The sequence below is a fragment of the Calliphora vicina genome, chromosome 2, assembly GCF_958450345.1.
Source record: "Calliphora vicina chromosome 2, idCalVici1.1, whole genome shotgun sequence".
Taxonomy (NCBI): Eukaryota; Metazoa; Arthropoda; class Insecta; order Diptera; family Calliphoridae; genus Calliphora; species Calliphora vicina.
The window spans coordinates 124,957,666-124,978,718 of record NC_088781.1 but is presented as its reverse complement, the minus strand read 5'-3'; the positions used below and the strand labels follow the sequence as shown (position 1 = coordinate 124,978,718).

The 21,053-nt window shown below is 33.0% G+C and overlaps 2 protein-coding genes across 2 annotated transcripts in view; one reads left to right on the top strand and one right to left on the bottom strand.

The window, feature by feature from the left end:
- Window positions 1-15,955, top strand: part of LOC135951903 (ABC transporter G family member 20) — a 41,708-nt gene extending 25,753 nt beyond the window's left edge. The window contains exons 2-12 of the mRNA XM_065501650.1: window positions 8,329-8,892; window positions 9,059-9,218; window positions 9,284-9,546; window positions 9,739-9,832; window positions 9,903-10,294; window positions 10,352-10,586; window positions 10,651-10,828; window positions 14,262-14,448; window positions 14,523-14,788; window positions 14,886-14,972; window positions 15,038-15,955. Coding sequence (XP_065357722.1) covers window positions 8,786-8,892; window positions 9,059-9,218; window positions 9,284-9,546; window positions 9,739-9,832; window positions 9,903-10,294; window positions 10,352-10,586; window positions 10,651-10,828; window positions 14,262-14,448; window positions 14,523-14,788; window positions 14,886-14,972; window positions 15,038-15,249 — 2,181 coding nt within the window. The 5' untranslated portion in view covers window positions 8,329-8,785 and the 3' untranslated portion in view covers window positions 15,250-15,955. The remainder of the gene's footprint in view (window positions 1-8,328; window positions 8,893-9,058; window positions 9,219-9,283; window positions 9,547-9,738; window positions 9,833-9,902; window positions 10,295-10,351; window positions 10,587-10,650; window positions 10,829-14,261; window positions 14,449-14,522; window positions 14,789-14,885; window positions 14,973-15,037) is intronic.
- LOC135950918 (neuroguidin) overlaps window positions 1-21,053 on the bottom strand; it is a 195,030-nt gene that overhangs the window by 124,427 nt on the left and 49,550 nt on the right. The window lies entirely within an intron of this gene.

The window sequence follows — 21,053 nt, the reverse complement described above, 5'->3', positions numbered from 1 at the left end:
ATGAACTGCAAGGTTAATAGAGAGTTGTACAGACAACAGCTCTGTAGCTTAGTGATTAGCAAATTTGACTATAAAAAGAGAGGTTATGATGAGTTCAACCCGGGTTTCTGATAAATTTCTTTTTTATTTCTTTCTCAAATGCAGTAAAACTAGTACATACTATTGAATTTAATAGTGAATTGTTAAGAAGAGTGTGCCAATCGGTCATTTTTTCGCAGCTTCCGGGTCAATATTTTTATGTTGCTGATGCTCGAGGGAATGTTGTAGAAAAGTTTAGGACTCAAAAGCAGACAATTTTCCCAAGAAGTTCTTAGTATGGAAAGCAATATGCAGCTGCGGCAAAAGAAGCCAAACATTTGTTACAAAGGGCTCTATAAATACTTCCATTCATAAGACTTCTTAATGAGTTCACTTATTTTTGGCCTGATTCGGCATCCTATGGAGGTACTAGAACAATAATGTGGTATTTGTACCAAAAGATGCAAATTCTCCAAACTGCCTGGAGCTAAGGCCAGTGGAGAGATATTGGGCTCTTGTTAAAAGAGAATTGAAGAGATCCACGATTGAAGCTAAATTAAGACTATATAAAGATCCACGATTGAAGCTAAATTAAGACTATATAATGATCGACGATTGAAGCTAAATTAAGACTATATAAAGATCCCAGATTGAAGCTAAATTAAGGCTATATAAAGAACCACGTTTGAAGCTAAATTAAGACTATATAAAGATCCACGATTGAAGCTAAATTAAGACTATATAAAGATCCACGATTGAAGCTAAATTAAGACTAAATAAAGACCCACGTTTGATATGGATTCCGAGCCAAAAGAACTGCTCATATTTTGAGGATAATAACGAATCAAGAAACAAATAGTAGTCGGACAGATTATGGTCTGGACTATAAAGCGGGTGAAGCAAAACTTCTCAACCACTTCATTCTAACAACTTTTTAACAGGTATTGCAACATGTGGCCGATCGTTGTCATGATGGAATATTACGGTTTCATGTCTGGCCGCATATTGTGGACAGTTTTCGGCTAATGCTCGCTTTAAACGAATCAGTTGCGTTCGATGCAGATACAGAGAATTACCTTAGCGTCATGGATATTTGGCTTTGGTGTCGATTCGGCTGGTTGACAGGGCTTCACATATCTCTTAATATCTCAATGGATCCATTTTTTATAACGTTCAAGCATTATTTCTGACATGAAAAATCATCTTTAAAGGTATCTCAGTTTCAATTCATATGGTAGGATAGAAGGGGGATCATTCGCTATAGGGGCACATCTACCAATAAAGAAAAACATAAGAACCGAGTAATCGATTTTGTTACATTATCAAGTTATGTTTTCGTTTATCGATCATTTACCATCCCAGAAAGTTGGAAAGTTTAATGTGAGGCAGACTAATTGTTTTTCATAAAGCTGTGAAAATATTTATTTTGAAAAACTAAACAAATTTATATTAAACCTCAAAACTCTCCCTGGCGTATGTGCCAGATACAAGGAATCCCTGTGATGTAGAGCAAAATGTTGATAAAATATAGAAAAAAACGCCTCAAAAAAAGTGGCATATGGTCCCTTTCTACCCTACCCAATTTCCCAGCTTTTCGGTGAATCCATCATCTCGCAATCATTTTGAAATTGCTGCTTAAGTAGCTTCCAATGAATTTACAAGCTCCTGTTGAGTCATGGAGTAATGCCTCCAATACTTGTCCTTCAAAATTTTTTTGTTTACCTGGGTGATCTTTGTCTTCCAGTTCAAAATCACTATTTCTGAATCGTACAAACCATATCTCACACATTGAAAGCAATGCCTTTCAAAATGTAGTTTTTTTGAATTTTATGTTTTAAATCCAAAGTTAAAACAAAATATCTAGGAAAATAATGAATTATTTTTAACAGTTTTTATTACACCATCTAGAGGTCTTTTAACTATTAAAATAAAATATTGCCTTTTAATTAATACAAACAATTTTATTAAGAAACAAAATTTATTTGAGAATTTTGATTGATTTGAATAAATTGCTCGCAATAAATTCAAATTTTAGCCATAAAAACCATACAAAACAAACATTAATTGCAGTGAGAAGGACAAATAATTTGGCTCGTTTTCGATGCAGCAACACTGACACAAACCTGCAGTAGAACAACAACATTTAAAACAGGCCTACAACAGTACTCACTGTATAAATAAATATACAGTACCCAAGTAAGTACTGTATAGTTTGCATGAGTGTTTATGATAGTTTGTTGTTTGTTTCTTTTGATTTTGTTGTTCAGACCCCAAAATTAAAACAACTACAACCTGTTGTTGTTACAACATTTGATGTTAAATTTGTTTGTGTAGTTGTAGTAATTATTGTTTAATTGTAGTAGAAGAAAAAAAACAGTTTGAATTTGTTGTTGTCTTTGCCGCTATTAAAACTCCAAGGTTGCCACCAACTGGTTTTGGAGCACAGTTAACGGTTTAAGTTGTTCCCAGAAAGAAAAAAACAGAGAGACGATAATAAAATGCCGAAAAAAACCAAAATAAAAGAAACAAATTAGTGTATTTTTAACTTTAAAAGGAAGAGGAATATATTCAATAAATTACAGCTGTCAAGAAAAACCTTAACAACAAATTGAAGGTTAATTAAAGACATAAACAATTTGAACAAAAATTGCTTATTGCATTTAATTGCTATAACAACTTAAAGATACTAAAAGTTTATGTCAAAAAGAATCAAAATTATTCAAGTAAATTTTTGAAATTTTTTGAAAAATTATCTGCAGATTTTACAAAAAATTATTTGTAATTTTATATTTATGAATTCATTTAACAAACTACTGTTTTACTCTCTGCAAGGACTTGAACATAATTTGTAAATTAATATCAACAACTAACTCGTTTAAGCTCCTCCTTCTTAGTTCAAAGATCAGTAGCAATTACAAGAATTAATAATTTTACACATAAAAACTGAATAGTTGTTATTCTTGTAAACTTGTTTCACCTTAAACAGCCGCACAGTTTGCCCCAAACCAGGCCCCCCTCTTCACTTTGGAAACTCAATATCAATACAAATAAAATAAAATAAAGAATTTTCAAAACTGTTTCTCTACAACATGTTTTTGAAATAAGTTTTTGTTTTTATACAAAAAAAAAACTAGTACAATGCATACGAAATACAAGATTGAGATCAATGCACGCGAAATTTTTATTAACAAAAAAATTGTTTTATTTCAAAAAAACAAATAAAAATTTCAATTTAATCGAAAATAAATCTAAAAACCTGAGTTAACGAGTTCTAGACGCGCGTACCACAGAAGCATTTATGCAAATGCACACAGTCTGACAGTGAGTTTAATACTGACGAATTTTTAAACGTTCTGCATATAAATTTAAATTTTATTTTCTTAACAAACATTCAAACAAAAGAACAAGTCTTATTTTATTTAAGGAAAATAAATAAAGCCTTCAAGTCACAAAAAAAGACATTATTAATGATTTAATGTAACAATTTATGATTTGTCATTCATGGCTAAAAAAAAGTTAAATGCACGTACATATAAATAAATACAAATATATTTTTATTGTCTTGGTTTAACAATAATATTTAATAATAACAATTATCGTTAATAAAAGGTATGACAGTAAACAAAGAAATAAAATTATTAAAAGAATTGCCTACTCATCAAGCCAAATGATTACCAACAAAAACATGCCAATTAAATTTAAGTGTTTAATGGTTTTATTGCGAAATAAAACTACAAAAATATTTCAAGAAAAAAAAACTAAAGTCAGTCAAACGAAAAATTGAGAAACTTGCTGCTAGAACCTGAAGAAGAACCAGAATTATGAACTGAACTAGAACTGAACTAGAACTGAACTAGAACTGAACTAGAACTGAACTAGAACTGAACTAGAACTGAACTAGAACTGAACTAGAACTGAACTAGAACTGAACTAGAACTAGAACTGAACTAGAACTGAACTAGAACTGAACTAGAACTGAACTAGAACTGAACTAGAACTGAACTAGAACTGAACTAGAACTGAACTAGAACTGAACTAGAACTGAACTAGAACTGAACTAGAACTGAACTAGAACTGAACTAGAACTGAACTAGAACTGAACTAGAACTGAACTAGAACTGAACTAGAACTGAACTAGAACTGAACTAGAACTGAACTAGAACTGAACTAGAACTGAACTAGAACTGAACTAGAACTGAACTAGAACTGAACTAGAACTGAACTAGAACTGAACTAGAACTGAACTAGAACTGAACTAGAACTGAACTAGAACTGAACTAGAACTGAACTAGAACTGAACTAGAACTGAACTAGAACTGAACTAGAACTGAACTAGAACTGAACTAGAACTGAACTAGAACTGAACTAGAACTGAACTAGAACTGAACTAGAACTGAACTAGAACTGAACTAGAACTGAACTAGAACTGAACTAGAACTGAACTAGAACTGAACTAGAACTGAACTAGAACTGAACTAGAACTGAACTAGAACTGAACTAGAACTGAACTAGAACTGAACTAGAACTGAACTAGAACTGAACTAGAACTGAACTAGAACTGAACTAGAACTGAACTAGAACTGAACTAGAACTGAACTAGAACTGAACTAGAACTGAACTAGAACTGAACTAGAACTGAACTAGAACTGAACTAGAACTGAACTAGAACTGAACTAGAACTGAACTAGAACTGAACTAGAACTGAACTAGAACTGAACTAGAACTGAACTAGAACTGAACTAGAACTGAACTAGAACTGAACTGGAACTTAAATTCTCATATCAGTTGAATAGTTAATAAACACTATAGTGTAAATATGAAAATGTCGAATTTTGTGCCAACAAAGCGTCACATGCTGGATGTTCTGCTTTCATTCTTTAACTTGAACAAAGTGCATCTGAAGCACACCGACTGCTCTGCAAAGCTTGTGGTGAATGTGTCCCATGGGTTTCAATGTACGAGAGATGGTTTCTGAAGATTAAAAGTGGTGATTTAGACCAGCCAAAAATGTTTTAAGACCAAGAATTGGAGGCATTACTCCATGAAGATTGTTGTAAAACTCAACAAGAGCTTTCAAAATTATTGGGAGTTACTCAATCAACAATTTCAAAAAATTGGGTACCATTCGAATTAAAGACGAGAAACCTTGAACGACGATTTTGGATGTCCGAAATGAACGCTATAAAAGGAAATCAAATGCACCGAATCACCGGATCCATTACGATAACCCGAAGCGTAAGAGATCTTCTGTGAAGCCCAAATATCCGTGGCGCTAAGGTAATTATCTGTATTTGTGTGGGAGCAAAAGTGTCCTATCTGTTATGAGCTACTGAAATATTACCAGACCATCACAGGGAACATGTACCGAATGCAACTGATTCGTTTGAAGTGAGCATTGGACGAAAAACGCCCATAATATGCGGCCGGACATGAAACTGTGATACTCCATCATGACAACGCTCTGCCACATGTTGTAATATCTGTTAAAAAGTATTTAGAATGAAGTGGTTGGAAAGTTTTGCCACATCCACTTTATAGTTCAGACTGTCCTGTCCAACTACTATTTGTTTCGATCGATGCAGAACGCTCTCTCTGGGATACGCTTCACTTTGGAACAGAGTATCCGATATTGGCTTGATTCGTTCTTGGCCTCAAATGATGAGCAGTTAAGTTGGCTCGGAATCCTTATGTCGCCAGAAAGATGGGAAAAGGTCATAGCCAACAATGGCCAATACTTTGAATAAATTTATATTCTACAAATATTTCAAAATAAAATTTTGAAAAAATTCAGCATTTTTATATCAGAATTTTATAATTCTTTGATTTTTAGTTCAAATAATGTATTCTGTATTGAAAGCACTCCAATATTGTGTTCAATCATATCACACTGTACTTTCCAAAACAATAATTTCTCAAGTATATTTTCTCAGAAACCCCTACATATGATTAATTATTTCTCTTCCAATTAACTGCTTTCAGTTGTTAATAACAAAGTAAATTAATGTGCGACTTCTAATATTAAGTGCAAATTTATTAATTTTAACTTTTGTTTAGCTTTTCTCGTTAATCATAAAATAGCAAGTAATAAATATTTGTTTTCTAGAGACTATGTAGTGTGATTCCTATATTATTTTCTATTTATTTAACTTATTTACATTCAATTTTCCGCCAGTGAATTGAGAATTGTGCAATATACTGTTTGAAATTTTGTGCAATTTAGTTTTCAAAATAAAGTAGTTTATTTTACTCATGCGATATTCGTGTTAAGTTAATTAAATCAAATAACAATTTAATGGGTTGTAAAAATAACAATTAATTAAATTGGAAAAAACTACATATTAGACATTGTTTAACAAAGAAAAAAACGAATTTGAAATTAATTTTTTTCTGTGGAGGATCATTTACACCGATTTTGCATTTTTTTGTAATTAATGAGCGACATTTGCATGTAATATTATTAATTTGGTTTAAGTTAAATCAATTCTAGTTCAGGTTCTATTTCAGTTCTAGTTCAGGTTCTAGTTCAGGTTCTAGTTCAGGTTCTAGTTCAGTTCTAGTTCAGTTCTAGTTCAGTTCTAGTTCTAGTTCAGTTCTAGTTCAGTTCTAGTACAGTTCTAGTTCAGTTCTAGTTCAGTTCTAGTTCAGTTCTAGTTCAGTTCTAGTTCAGTTCTAGTTCAGTTCTAGTTCAGTTCTAGTTCAGTTCTAGTTCAGTTCTAGTTCAGTTCTAGTTCAGTTCTAGTTCAGTTCTAGTTCAGTTCTAGTTCAGTTCTAGTTCAGTTCTAGTTCAGTTCTAGTTCAGTTCTAGTTCAGTTCTAGTTCAGTTCTAGTTCAGTTCTAGTTCAGTTCTAGTTCAGTTCTAGTTCAGTTCTAGTTCAGTTCTAGTTCAGTTCTAGTTCAGTTCTAGTTCAGTTCTAGTTCAGTTCTAGTTCAGTTCTAGTTCAGTTCTAGTTCAGTTCTAGTTCAGTTCTAGTTCAGTTCTAGTTCAGTTCTAGTTCAGTTCTAGTTCAGTTCTAGTTCAGTTCTAGTTCAGTTCTAGTTCAGTTCTAGTTCAGTTCTAGTTCAGTTCTAGTTCAGTTCTAGTTCAGTTCTAGTTCAGTTCTAGTTCAGTTCTAGTTCAGTTCTAGTTCAGTTCTAGTTCAGTTCTAGTTCAGTTCTAGTTCAGTTCTAGTTCAGTTCTAGTTCAGTTCTAGTTCAGTTCTAGTTCAGTTCTAGTTCAGTTCTAGTTCAGTTCTAGTTCAGTTCTAGTTCAGTTCTAGTTCAGTTCTAGTTCAGTTCTAGTTCAGTTCTAGTTCAGTTCTAGTTCAGTTCTAGTTCAGTTCTAGTTCAGTTCTAGTTCAGTTCTAGTTCAGTTCTAGTTCAGTTCTAGTTCAGTTCTAGTTCAGTTCTAGTTCAGTTCTAGTTCAGTTCTAGTTCAGTTCTAGTTCAGTTCTAGTTCAGTTCTAGTTCAGTTCTAGTTCAGTTCTAGTTCAGTTCTAGTTCAGTTCTAGTTCAGTTCTAGTTCAGTTCTAGTTCAGTTCTAGTTCAGTTCTAGTTCAGTTCTAGTTCAGTTCTAGTTCAGTTCTAGTTCAGTTCTAGTTCAGTTCTAGTTCAGTTCTAGTTCAGTTCTAGTTCAGTTCTAGTTCAGTTCTAGTTCAGTTCTAGTTCAGTTCTAGTTCAGTTCTAGTTCAGTTCTAGTTCAGTTCTAGTTCAGTTCTAGTTCAGTTCTAGTTCAGTTCTAGTTCAGTTCTAGTTCAGTTCTAGTTCAGTTCTAGTTCAGTTCTAGTTCAGTTCTAGTTCAGTTCTAGTTCAGTTCTAGTTCAGTTCTAGTTCAGTTCTAGTTCAGTTCTAGTTCAGTTCTAGTTCAGTTCTAGTTCAGTTCTAGTTCAGTTCTAGTTCAGGTTTTAATTCAGGTTGTAGTTCAGGTTTATTGTATTCCAAAAATGAACAATTCTTAAATAATTTTCTTATGCGTAGATCTACTAGAAGGAATCAGCAAAATGACATCATTTTATTTTTAAAATTCTCCAGCAAACATAAGTTACTCATAATTAAAATAAAAATTACCTAAACAAATTAAGCAGCCAAAAAGAAACGTCCACTATAATTTAAACAAAAAATCAATTTGTATATTTAAAATATTAAGTATTATTAATGGCGACTCAGCAAGAATCTAAATCCTTTTCCTTTTATTTCTAAAAGCTGCGCTATACATACTTAAACGTAACAAGTTGTCATTGTTTTGCCATAACAAATATTATAGATAAATCTATAAAAAGCAATCATGAATTTTAATTTTATTTCTACTTTTTTTTTTGTTTTTCCTACAACTAGCTACTCGAGAATTAAACGCAAAAAATAATTAAATTACAAAACAACTAAGAGAGCAGAGAACAACGATAAACTTGGCATAAAGTTTTTTTCGTATTTCCAGCTAAAAAATAAAAACCAGACTGAGATCTAAAAATACAAACAGCAGCAGAGCACAAAAAGACGGCGGACGGACTGATTAAGAGACAAAGAAATATCGAAATATCGTATAGAAAAACACAGACACATGTTGTTACTAAAAGGGGCAAAACTTTGACAAAAACAAAAGTATCCAAAAGAAGCAACAAATATCAATCAAATATATCACATCATCACCATTAAACTGAAAGGGTGTAAAAATAAAAACCCAGAGGCTTAAAAGTCTAGCAAAGTAATAGACGTTGGACGTTGGCGGTGTGTTAAAATAAAAAAGAAACAAAAACGGAGTCGCGGGCGATATTTTTTGTTAATATAATTTACAATGGCGGCAGCAGTAGAAGTACGAAATGGTTATAAATATTATGGCAGCAAATCGAAACCAAAAATTATACTCAACTATCTGAATATGAATGTACAACGAGGATCCATGTGAGTAGAATAAAATCAAAGTGATTATGATAAACGAAAATGAAATTGAAATGATTGTGACTTTAAATAGAAAAAGAAGATTATTATTAAACAAATTGTGTTTAGAATGTATAAAACTATAGAAAATTTAACAAAATTAACAATTTTCTAACTTTTTTTAAAACAGATATGGTTTGTTGGGTGCCTCAGGCTGTGGAAAGACCACTTTGCTATCCTGCATAGTGGGTCAAAGAGAATTCAATACTGGAGATGTTAGAGTGTTGGGTATAAAGCCGGGTGCTCCTGGAAGTGGCATACCCGGCTCACGTATTGGCTATATGCCTCAGGTATGAAGATGCGGACAATATCTTTATCTTTAGTTACTCATTTTATGATATTTTCTCATTTTAAGGAAATTGCTTTGGTGGAGGAAATGACCGTCAAGGAGACAGTGTATTATTTTGGCCGTATTTATGGCATGAGAGATGAAAAGATCCGTGAAAAATTTAAAATTTTACGTGATCTGCTACAGCTGCCACCCGCCAAACAATTGGTCAAGAAATGCAGTGGTGGCCAACAGAGACGTGTATCGTTCGCCTGTGCCATGATACATGATCCGGAGCTGTTGATATTGGATGAGCCCACGGTGGGCTTGGATCCAATGTTGAGAGAGAAGTGAGTATAACAGAAAAAAAATTATTAAAAGATCTTGTTTAACTTACTTAGAGGTTTCCAAATTCAATTAACCATAATTTATTAAAGCAAAAGTAATGATTATAATTTACCTGTAACGAAAAGAAAGAAATTCAAAATTAGTTTCAAACAAATTTCAATAAAAATCAATTAATTTTATTTTAAACTTCTTAGAATCTGGGATTTTTTAGTAGAATCAACCAGAAATAGTAAAATGGCTGTGATTATAACGACCCATTATATAGAAGAAGCTAAACAGGCCAATTGTGTAAGTAAACTCAAATTTAAACTTTAATTTTTAAGATTCAAATAAAAATCTAATTCTTCTTGTCTACCAGATTGGCTTAATGCGCAAAGGTGTTTTATTGGCTGAAGATACACCCGAAAATATTAGAATAAGATTTGAGGTAAATTCCATAGAAGATGCCTTTCTTATATTGAGTCAAAAACAAGGTGATAATGATGTTATCGAGGCCTCATTGGCCCAACTGCCCTCCAATCAACAACATGCCTCGAATGCTATCTGCAATGGCGTTGAAGTTATCGATGCCTCCAGCATAACACAAACAGCTGAGAAGGCGAATTTGGAAACCAACATACAAAAACCATCACTAGAGAATATTGTGGCACCAGAGGAGAATGAAAATCAAAGGAAATGTTTCTTTACCACCAAGGGCAGAATCAAAGCGTTAATGACCAAAAATTTTGTGCAATTATTTCGACAACCCAGGTATAATCTATTCCTCAAAAATTTTTAGAAAATATTTCAAATATTTTCTGTTTTCAGTGGCATTATTTTCATGTTAATGTTTCCCCTAATACAATTATCCTGTTTTTATATGGCCATTGGTAAAACGCCCAATAACATGAGAATAGGCATGGTCAGCAATGAAATAACAACCTGGGACACTTGTTACGATCCAGATTTGATAACAGTATCGATGCATAATGATACCTGTAACTTTAGTACGATATCATGTCGATTTGTAACCAGTCTGGAGGATAGTGATCATATAAAAAAGGTATCGTATTCTTTATTTAAACAATTGTTTTGATTTTATATTTAAATGGTAAATTTCTTTTTAGGTTTTCTATGACAATGTAGAAGATGCTCATCGTGATTCAAAGGCCACCGATATTTTGGGTTATATATTCTTTCCTGGTAATTTCTCTACATCTATGCAATCACTAATGGAAGATGGTCGTTTTGCGGATGATTATGCGGTTAATAATGCAGAGCTGTCGGTACATATCGATATGACTGGTGAGTTTTATAAAAAAAAAAAACGATCTAACCAATCAAACGTTTGCGATCGATAAACTCCTTAACTGTAGTTTAAATCACACATTCTGGGTCCTTCAAAAAGTATTTCTATTTAATCAAAAAGCATATATAGAACGCGGATTCCTTCTGCTTGATCAGTACAGAACAGTAACGTGACATGCTCTCATATAAATGGCAGGATTAATAATAATATTCAATGTCAATAAGGCGATATTAATTGATTAATGCTTATTTCCCTCTATGAACAAATTTAAAGTTTATTGTTATATAATTTTGAATCGAAGAAGTATATTTAAGGAAGTTTTTATACTTCGATCGTAGTAACTTTAAAGACGATCATGAGTTAACCTCTATTGATCATTATCGTTGATCCATGTGACCCGCAGATATTGATAGCATCTTTATCATCAAAGGCCTTCATAGGTAGAGATTAAACATCCTTAGATTCTTTCAGAAAAGTCTTGCCGTTGGGTTATCAGATTTTGTTTTCTCTAAGTCTTATTTGCATTTCCAAGGTGATCCTCCGGATGTTCTAATCTCCTCAATCTGAATTGACTTCCAAAAACATATACTTTGATATGGGAATACAACTCATCGATTTCCTGTTTTATACACTGTAGACCTTAGAGTAACTGTAGTTGGGTAATCAGATTTTGTTTTCCTCAAACTGAATTGATCACCGTATATATCCAATAAATGAATCTTGGTTTTAGTCCCCACGTTTCCATATTCCATTAATGTCTTATAGGAATATGTTGTCGCGTATGCCTTGGTAACTCTTTCCATCTAATCAGGAGTACCTTTGAGTATCCAATCGACTATCACATTTAAAAACTTCACTTCCATGGACATCATTAGAGATTTTCTCTCAAGTTCAGTGATAAAATTTGATATTATCCTCTTTGGTAATTGAACCATCTCCATTTTTTTAGGATTAACGCTAAGGCCAACTCGTGGTCGACTTACTTATGTAATTCTCTGAGAGAACATTTCATTACGTCAGATAGATTATCGTGAAATTTGCGATTAACTAACAAAACGACATCATCAGCATATGAGAATACGAACGCTCCACGATGTCAAGATCCAGGATGATTTCATTTATTATCAGAATCCACAAGGTTATTGATGTATGAATTTTCCGTTTTTGGTTCACTATTTGATAACTGCCAGTATTGTTGAGTGCTGTTTCCATTACTTTATGCTATATGTTGTTAAAAAGCATCTCTATATCCAGGAGAATATACGCGTGCATATTCTCTATGATGCAAATATGCCTCTAGATCATGTAGTGAACCGATTCGGTGTAGGCATGTTGCATAGGAGAGATTAATTATTTGTGATTATCATGTATTCCTTTGAAACCACTTGAAGACAACATGCCACAGCAAATTCTCCAAAGATGTCTCATTTTTTCATGATAGATCACGAAGTGTTGCTTCTACTGATTTACTTTTGATGTAGACATGTTGATTAGGAAACAAAAATAATTTTTTGAATTCTGCTTCTTATGTGGTCATCAAGTATTAGCTTTGGAGAATTAAGTATAAAGAAAGACAGACTAATCACCAAATTCTAGGCTGGGACTACAAGTCCGCAATACATTCAGTAAATAGTTCTGTCCCCCTCAAATAATTTCGTTAGTTTAGATCCGTTTTGAGGATGAATATTTCCGAAGAACGGGGTCATTTCATTATCATTTATACTTCAGATGAATCTAAATTGTAGCTAACTTTCTAGAATGGGCCAATTTCGCGGACTTGCTCCTGAACATGGCCGCTGTCTTGTTACGAGCTGGACCTTTAAATCCGCAATTCGTTTAGTAAATAGTTCTGGTCCCCTCAAATATATTCGTTAGATTTAAAAGTTTAGCTCCAATCACTTGATGTTCTTCTCGATTTTGCAATTTACGTCTTTAAATCATCATTCTATGAATCTAAATTGCTCCAGAACATGGTCGCTTCCATGATAAAAAAAATCATTATTACATGTGTCAGTACTGGATGTGTTCTTCGTATTCTCAACTATGGATTTAGTAAAACACATCACCAGCTTGTTTAGACTGCGAACTATATGAGCATATACATATCCAGATGATCAAGAGATCCTCGTGCTGAAAAATTTCTGGATTTTTTCATATTATTCCAAAGATTTCTGGCATCTGGTAGTTCTAAGATGCTGGTACACCGATTGTTCACCAAAGCTTATGGTGAATGCGTTCCATCGGTTTCAACGTGTGTTTCGGAATTGGTAATTTGACACGAAGATCGCCAAGGACATACCAAAATGTTTGAAGACCAAGATTTGAGCATTATTCCATGAAGATTGCTGTAAAACTCAACAAGAGCTTGGAAAATCATTGGGAGCTACTCCAGTAGCAATTTCAAAACTTTTGCGAGTAGCAGGATTCATTCAAAAGCTGGGAAATTGAGTACCATGCGAATTGAAGCCGAAAAACCTTGAAAGACTATTTTGCAAGTCCGAAATGATGCTTGACTAATTTTTTCACTGAATCATTACTTGCGATGAAAAATGGATCCATTACAATAACACGATGCGCAAGAGATCGTACGTGAAGCTCGGAAAACCAGCCGAATTGACACCAAAGCCAAATATCGATGGCGCTAAGGTAATGATCTGTATTTGGTTGAAACAAAAGGGTCCTATCTATTATGAGCTGCTGAAATCTAGCCAGACCATCACAGGGAAACTGTACCAAACGCAAAATATTCGTCAGACATGAAACCGTAATATTCCATCATGACCAGGTGTTGCAATACCAATTGATAACCATGTATAAATAAGTGGTTGGGAAGTTTTGCATCAGCATAGTCTAGACCTTGCCCCCTCCGACTACTATTTGTTTCGATCTCTGGGATACGCTTCACATCAGAAGAGAATATTCGAAATTGACTTGATCCGTTCAATATCCCAAAGCCAAACATCCATTTGGTGGGAGCAATTATGATCTGCTGAAATCTGACCAGAGTGACTAAAATTGCATATTGAAATTGGAAAATTCCTTATCGTCATTGTTCTTTTAAAATACTTTTTTTGAAGTCTGGTTTTGAATTAACTCTACATTGATTAGATTACTGTTGAAATATTTAAATTTAAAACAAATATTAATTCCTTTGTATAAAAAAATCGGGAATTTAAAAATCAATTATTTTTTTTTATCTTTTTATCTTTATTGAATCTTTCTTTTTAGAAATTTACAATAAGTATTCAAATCTTAACCTAAACTAAAACTAAAGTTGTTATTGCCGCTGCAATGTCCAACATGAGTGCTCGTTAAATGATAAATCAATTACTGATAGTCTTTAACTTTAATCTGGTTTCAAAATTATATATTGAGAACAAAATTTGATTGACACGTAAACATAAAAATATATATCTTTCTTTTTTCAAGATCGTCAAATTGCTTATTTCGTGGAAAGAAAACTACGTGAACATTATCACACCTTCATTAAGGACATCTTAACGGATTGTAATTTACCCCAATCATTGGCATCCATACCAGTAAATATGCAAGAACCCATTTATGGCTCAGAAGATATGGAATTTCAACAATATGTAGCGCCCGGTGTAGTAATGACGTAAGTAAAATATTTATTCATCTCATTATTATCATTTAATAACATAATTATTATTATTATTATAAATTTGTTAGAATGGTATTCTTTTTGGCCACCTTAATGACAGCTGCGGTTTTCATTGAAGAACGCATGGATGGGGTATGGGATCGTACTTTAGTAGCTGGTGTTTCGGCCATGCAAATGCTGTGGGCTCATCTTTTGACACAATTTATTATCATGGTTATACAAAGTTTCGAAGTAATTATGTATATTGGCATAGTGTTTAACACTTATAATAGAGGCGATACAGCTACATTAATATTTCTACTGACATTGACCTCATTTTGTGGCATGTTATTTGGTAAGTTTAATAATCATTATAAATAAGAAAAATAAATAAATAAACAAACTAAATTATGAATGAATAATAATGTTAATTTAAATAAATATAATTAAAGGTTTACTCATCTCGGTGTATTGTAAATCTCATACGGAGGCGAATTTTGTGGCCACTGGAGCATTTTATCCCATGATCATATTGTGTGGTAAGTTTTTCTTTAGAATTTTATAAAATAATTATTAAAAATTCATTTTGTTTTTTAATTAAAAGGTCTTTTATGGCCCTTGGAGGGCATGCCGAAATTCTTACAAGACATAGTGGTTTATTTCCCCTTTACTTTGCCTTCTATATCGGCTCGTAATATTTTGGAGAAAGGTTGGAGCATTACCAATGTTAAGGTGTACAATGGTTTCCTAGTTATGTCCGCCTGGATTGTTATATTCTTTACATTATGTATGATCGGTCTCAAAAGAAAAACATAGTTGCTTTTTCCCCTATGATAGAGAATTATTAAGTAGTTTTTTTTCTAATTATTCTTTTTTTATTCTTATTATTTTATTAAATTAATTTAAAGTATTTTTTATACCAATTCTCGCATAGTTATTCATTCATTTAAACATTTACATCAATTCCTCTCTATTTAAAAATTTGCATAAAAACTTCAAAAAATTCCCACAATCATATTGAAAAAATCAAAAATCAAATAAATTATTTATGTTAAAAAAAACAAATTTTCCACAAATTATCATAAATAAGTTTATAAATTATGTATGTACAATTTAAAATCATTTATAACAAACAATTTGTCTTCAATATCATTTTTAAACACACATATATTTTTTTATACGAAAAAAAAATTTCATTTTTTTCCCCAACAAATCCAAACTCAACAACAAAAAAGGTAACAAGTATAATTTAATTGTATTTATGTATTAAAGTGTATATTGAACAGTTTTTTTTATATATATATTATGTATAATTTTATTATATTATTTATAATTTAATATGTAAAACATGTATACAAACAACAACAAAAACATTATTTGTATTTTATAAAGTAAAAAAAAGGTAATTGTAGTTAAGTAGTAGCGTAGTAGTGTAGCTTTAGTAAACAAATCAAGTGTATAATGCGAAAGCCAAAAAAAATCTTATAAAATAAATTTTTTGCTAATAAATCTATATGAAAAACAGATGATAATATTTATTTAAGCCTAAAAGTAGGCAACAGAAATTAGCAGTATTGAAACTGGGGTACTATGAATCAGGGATGATAAGTGAGGGTATTTTTTGATGCAATTTGCTACAGAAAAGTACAAAATGCTTTACTTGTGATTTATTTACTAGAATTATGGAATAAAATAAAACAACAAGTATTTATTTTAAACATTAGCAGTATTGGAAGTTTATTTTTTCTCATCATCCTATATTAAAATCTTTTCAATTAACTTTGGAATAATCCAGTTTAAAATTTCATTTTTTTTTAGAATTTTTTATTGAGAACAAAGTTTAATTGATTTATAAATCTGCTTTATAACTGACGCAATTAATATCTGATGCGATTTTACATTGTTTTTAATTGCAATATAATCCTTATTCCTAAAGTATTCAGCATTAAAGATTTTCTGATCCGATTTTATGAACTTCCAGTCTAATTAGCCTTTGGAGAAATTCCCCTGCTGCGGTTAGCCACTTTGAGTCTTCAGACATGATGCAGGTGCTAAAGCATCCTAAGGATGTGATCTAAGAACTAACCACTCACATACCTCAAAGCGTCTGTTCTCTATGTTATGAGCGACTGTGGGTTAAATGACCTTTTTCGGTCGACTAGCGATCACGACCCCAACTTGGTAGAGTCTGTTTCCTTAGTTAGGGCGGCTACCAAATTCCTCTCAACCCTGTTAAAACCGAATTGGTTCTTTTTACGAGAAGATATAAAATTCCAGAATTCAGGCCTCCACGACAGAATGTTACTTTTCTGAAGATTTCGAATGAAGACAAATATCTTGGCGTAATTTTGGAGTCTAAGCTGGCGTGGAAACGTAATGCTGAGATTCGAATGAAGAAGCCATAATGTGTCTTCTATATATGTAACAAAACCTTCGGGAAGAGATGAAGTCTTAAACCATATATTGTATACTGGATGAGCACCGCGGTCATAAGACCTATTTTGATCTATGGTGCTCTTGTTTGGTGGAGAGCGGTGGACATTAAAACTCACCTTTTTATTCTAAACAAGGTACAAAGACTAACATGTCTTGTAATTACTGGCTCTATGAATTCCACCCTTCAGGCCAGTCTAGAGACGATGATGAACATTGGTGCCTACCAAAGAGGCATTTAATTTGTGTGATCTTTTGGGTAAAAAACAACAACAACATCAAGAAACTGAATGAATTGTGTGTATTTTTACGCTCTATTACGCCCGAATGTGAACAAAAACATTCGGGTTGTTTGACGAAAATCATCGTAACCTGAACAATATGAACGCCTACCAAGGATGATGAATATATGTACGCCTCAAAAGTAAGTAAAAACTAGTGAATTTTTGGATTTTTTTTTAAATCATAAAAATCATTATCTTAAATCTTTTTTTTTCAGAATTCAGCCCAATCTCTAAACTGATGATTCAAAGACAGAAAGAGGCTCGGGAATTTTCTCCGATGAACTGGACCTCTTGGTATCTCTTCGATTGCCCGATACCTGCACGGTTCTCCAGGCAGTGATCTATGCCATCGACACAGCCGCGAGAAGAATCTCGAAAATTCGACTATACATATCTACTTGGACAGCCTTGCATCAATCAAGGCTCTTAACTCCAATGTTATTACGTCGAAATTCTATCCACTCAATGGCACAACTGACACAACATTACGTCGAGTTGATAGGGGTTCCAGGTCATGAGAAAATTAATTAGCTGATGAATGCGCAACCAACCGTTCGCCCCAGGACGTAACTCTTGGGCTTTGAGAGACGAAACTCTGGCGGTCAAATATCATGACTTGTAGAATATCCAGAATGCTCTGGCCCACTCTGACAGAGGATAGGACCGGGACTCTTTTATCTCTTGGTAGGAATTCGATTAGGCTTCCTATGGGTATAATTATCTGGACTGTCTCAGAGATGTGTCACTAGTATGATCAGATTTATTAGAAGTGCCGGTTGGTTCTCACGGGGACCACAGGAATCACATATCCAACGAAATTTGGAAGGGAAACTATTCATAGGGTACCACAATGGGCCACAAAGCCTTCGAGTGAACTCGCTAATTTGCGAGAAACCCACGTAACCTAACCTAACTCAGATTAGAATTAATGTTACACGATATTTTCCTGGAATTAAATATTGAGAACAAAACTTAATTGTTTAACAGAAATTTCAGAAATTGTCTTTTAAAAGTTTTCAGGTGATCGTCTCATTAGTGTTTATAATGCTCCAAGTTTATAAACTTTGGAATATCACCGGTTAAAAATGCAGGATTTTGTGATATTTGTACAATATAAACTTATTCAAAGTATTGGCCATTGTTAGCTATGACCTTTTCCTATATATCTGGCAACATATGGATTCCGAGCCGAAAGGACTGCTTATCTTTTGAGGCCAAGAACGAATCAAGCCAATATCGTATATTCTGTTCCACAGTGAAGCGTATCCCAGAGAGAGCGTTCTGCATCGATCGAAACAAATAGTAGTCGGAAGGTGCACGGTCTGGACTATAAAGCGGGTGAGGCAAAACTTCCCAACCAGTTCCTTCTAAATACTTTTTAATAGGATTACAACATGTGACGAGTTTTGTCATGATGGAATATTACGGTTTCATGTATGGACGCTTCAAACGAATCAGTTGCGTTCGGTACAGGTGATGGTCTGGTCAGACTTCAGCAGCTCACAATAGATAGGAACCCTTTTGTCTCACCAAATACAGAGCATTACGTTAGCGCCATGGATATTTGGCTTTGGTGTCGATTGGGCTGCTTGACCGCTTTCACATACGATCTCTTACGTTATCGTAATGGCTCCATTTTTTATAATCTATTGCTTTTTTTATTGAGAACAAATATTAATTGTATTATAAAAAGAAGCACTTTTTAATGATCAAGTTTTAGTACGATAGTTTTTTGTGTAACAAAATTGAAGCGATTGAAATTTATAAGATAAGCTAGCTCCTGAAAGTAGTTCACTTTTGTGTTTAAATTTCTTATATACAAAATATTTTCAAGGCTTAAATACTGCTCTATATATATTCAAATTTTATCATTACTACTTCGATTAAGTGACACCTTAATTTTTTGTTTTATAAGCATTCGCAGCCAGTTAAAAACATAAAGAAATCACTAAACAACCTTGAACTTGTAGCCATAATCAGTTCTATGAACTCTGACCCTTAGCAAGATTATTTATATCTAAACACTTTCCATATTTTATTTCCTTTTCAACATTAAACTTTCAAATACCTTTTTCTATTTAAATACCACATTTAACACCATAAAATTATTTAAATAACCTTGACCCTTTTGTGTCTCTCTCCAAAGACACACACATATTACTAACTTGTATTCTTAGGTCTTTGAACTTTAGCACATCCTCAAAGAACCAGCCACAATGCTAGGGAACATTTAAAATAATATACATATTAATATGTATATTGTAAGTTGTATGTGTAGACAATATTATTAAATCTGTTGGAATAAGTCCATTCACCCAATAGAACTAATGTTGCTGCAGCTGCTGACTTTCACCTTCATGAAATGCTTTAAATATAAAAAAGGCAACAAAAATTCTACTAAAAAACAAAGAAAGAGCTTCCCTTGCTTCCTTCCTCTCTCTTGCTCACTCTTTATACATGTACATTTTGCAAAACTTTGAAAACAATACCAACACCAGCACATAGGTTTTAAAACATCCTTGTATAATTTCCATTTCTCAACACACATAGATAGACAGACACCCATTTTAAAATACAAACAGAAGAGATTTTTCTATACCTTTTGGGGCCAGAGATACTGAAATTGTGTATGTATGAATCTATATTTGGGTGTCTGTATTTGTGATGCTTAATAAAACTTTTGTTTAAACTTTTCTGTTGAATGCTGTAATAGTAGTAGTAGGTGTATGTCTGTGTGTGGTGTGGGTGTGTGTGTGAGAGTTTAAGTGTAAATTTTAGAATCCTTGAATAAAATCTAGTTCAAAAGTTTATTTTTTGTTGGTTTTATTGTACGTAAATTTTTGGTTTAATTACCAGAAACAAACCAAATGATTTTGTGCTTATAAAATACAGTGAAAGAAATGAAATACTTATAATGTTAATAAAATAACTTCTAATCCAGCTTCTCTTTAAAAATTAAAAAAAAATAAAGAACTTCCTTACTGCTGACCTGATCCAAATTGTGTGCCGTTTTCAATCGGCCGAGTTTTAAGATTTAAAAAATTAAAGTACTTCCGTTGATCTGATTTGGATAGTAAATTATATAATGAATAAGAACCAATTTTAAAGATTAAAAAAGGAACTTTCAAACAATTTCATAAGTTTAATGAATAAAAGAACATCTTAACTGTTGATCTGACTTGTATCCAATAAAATTTTCATTAAAAACTAATAGAACTGCTTATCTGACTTGGATCCAATCCAATTTGGATTCTAATCCAATTTATATAAAGCAAGATGACCAACAGCTTACCATAACGGGCCATATTCAACACTTTCCAAACATCCATAACCTGTTTTATGGATTAACTTTCAAACAGTTTCTTTCAAGGATTTTTTTTCTCCATTACCCCTCGCATATTCCCCATGTAAGATTGCACTCCTAGTCGTGGATATCCATGTACGATGTTGCCATTAGATCCAGTCTATTGTTATTTTGTATCAGTTTCGTTAATCGGTTGTTGTTCCAGCTTAGTAGATGATTGGTCTGCTATAGCTGGTCTATGATAATGTGGCTGCCATCTGTCGTTGCCTACAAACAATGCACTGTGTGTATTTGGTGTAGTGGTGGGGAACCTCGCTAATCTTTGATTCCTACCTTCTTTTTTCCCAGGGGCTGGTGGCGGGCTGCCTCAGCTTTAACATGATGTTATCCTTTTCTCCAGGAGGAGGGGAGGTCAGGACGCTTCTTGTATGGATTGTTTAAAGGGGGTTAATTTTTAAAACACTCGAAAACCATGATGATAGAGTAGTTAAACTTTCATAAAATGGTTTGCTGACTTGTCAAACTGAAGCACACATCTGTACACGAATCTGTTTTCTTTGTTCACAAATTTCTAGTCTAACGTGGTTTACTAACCCAGA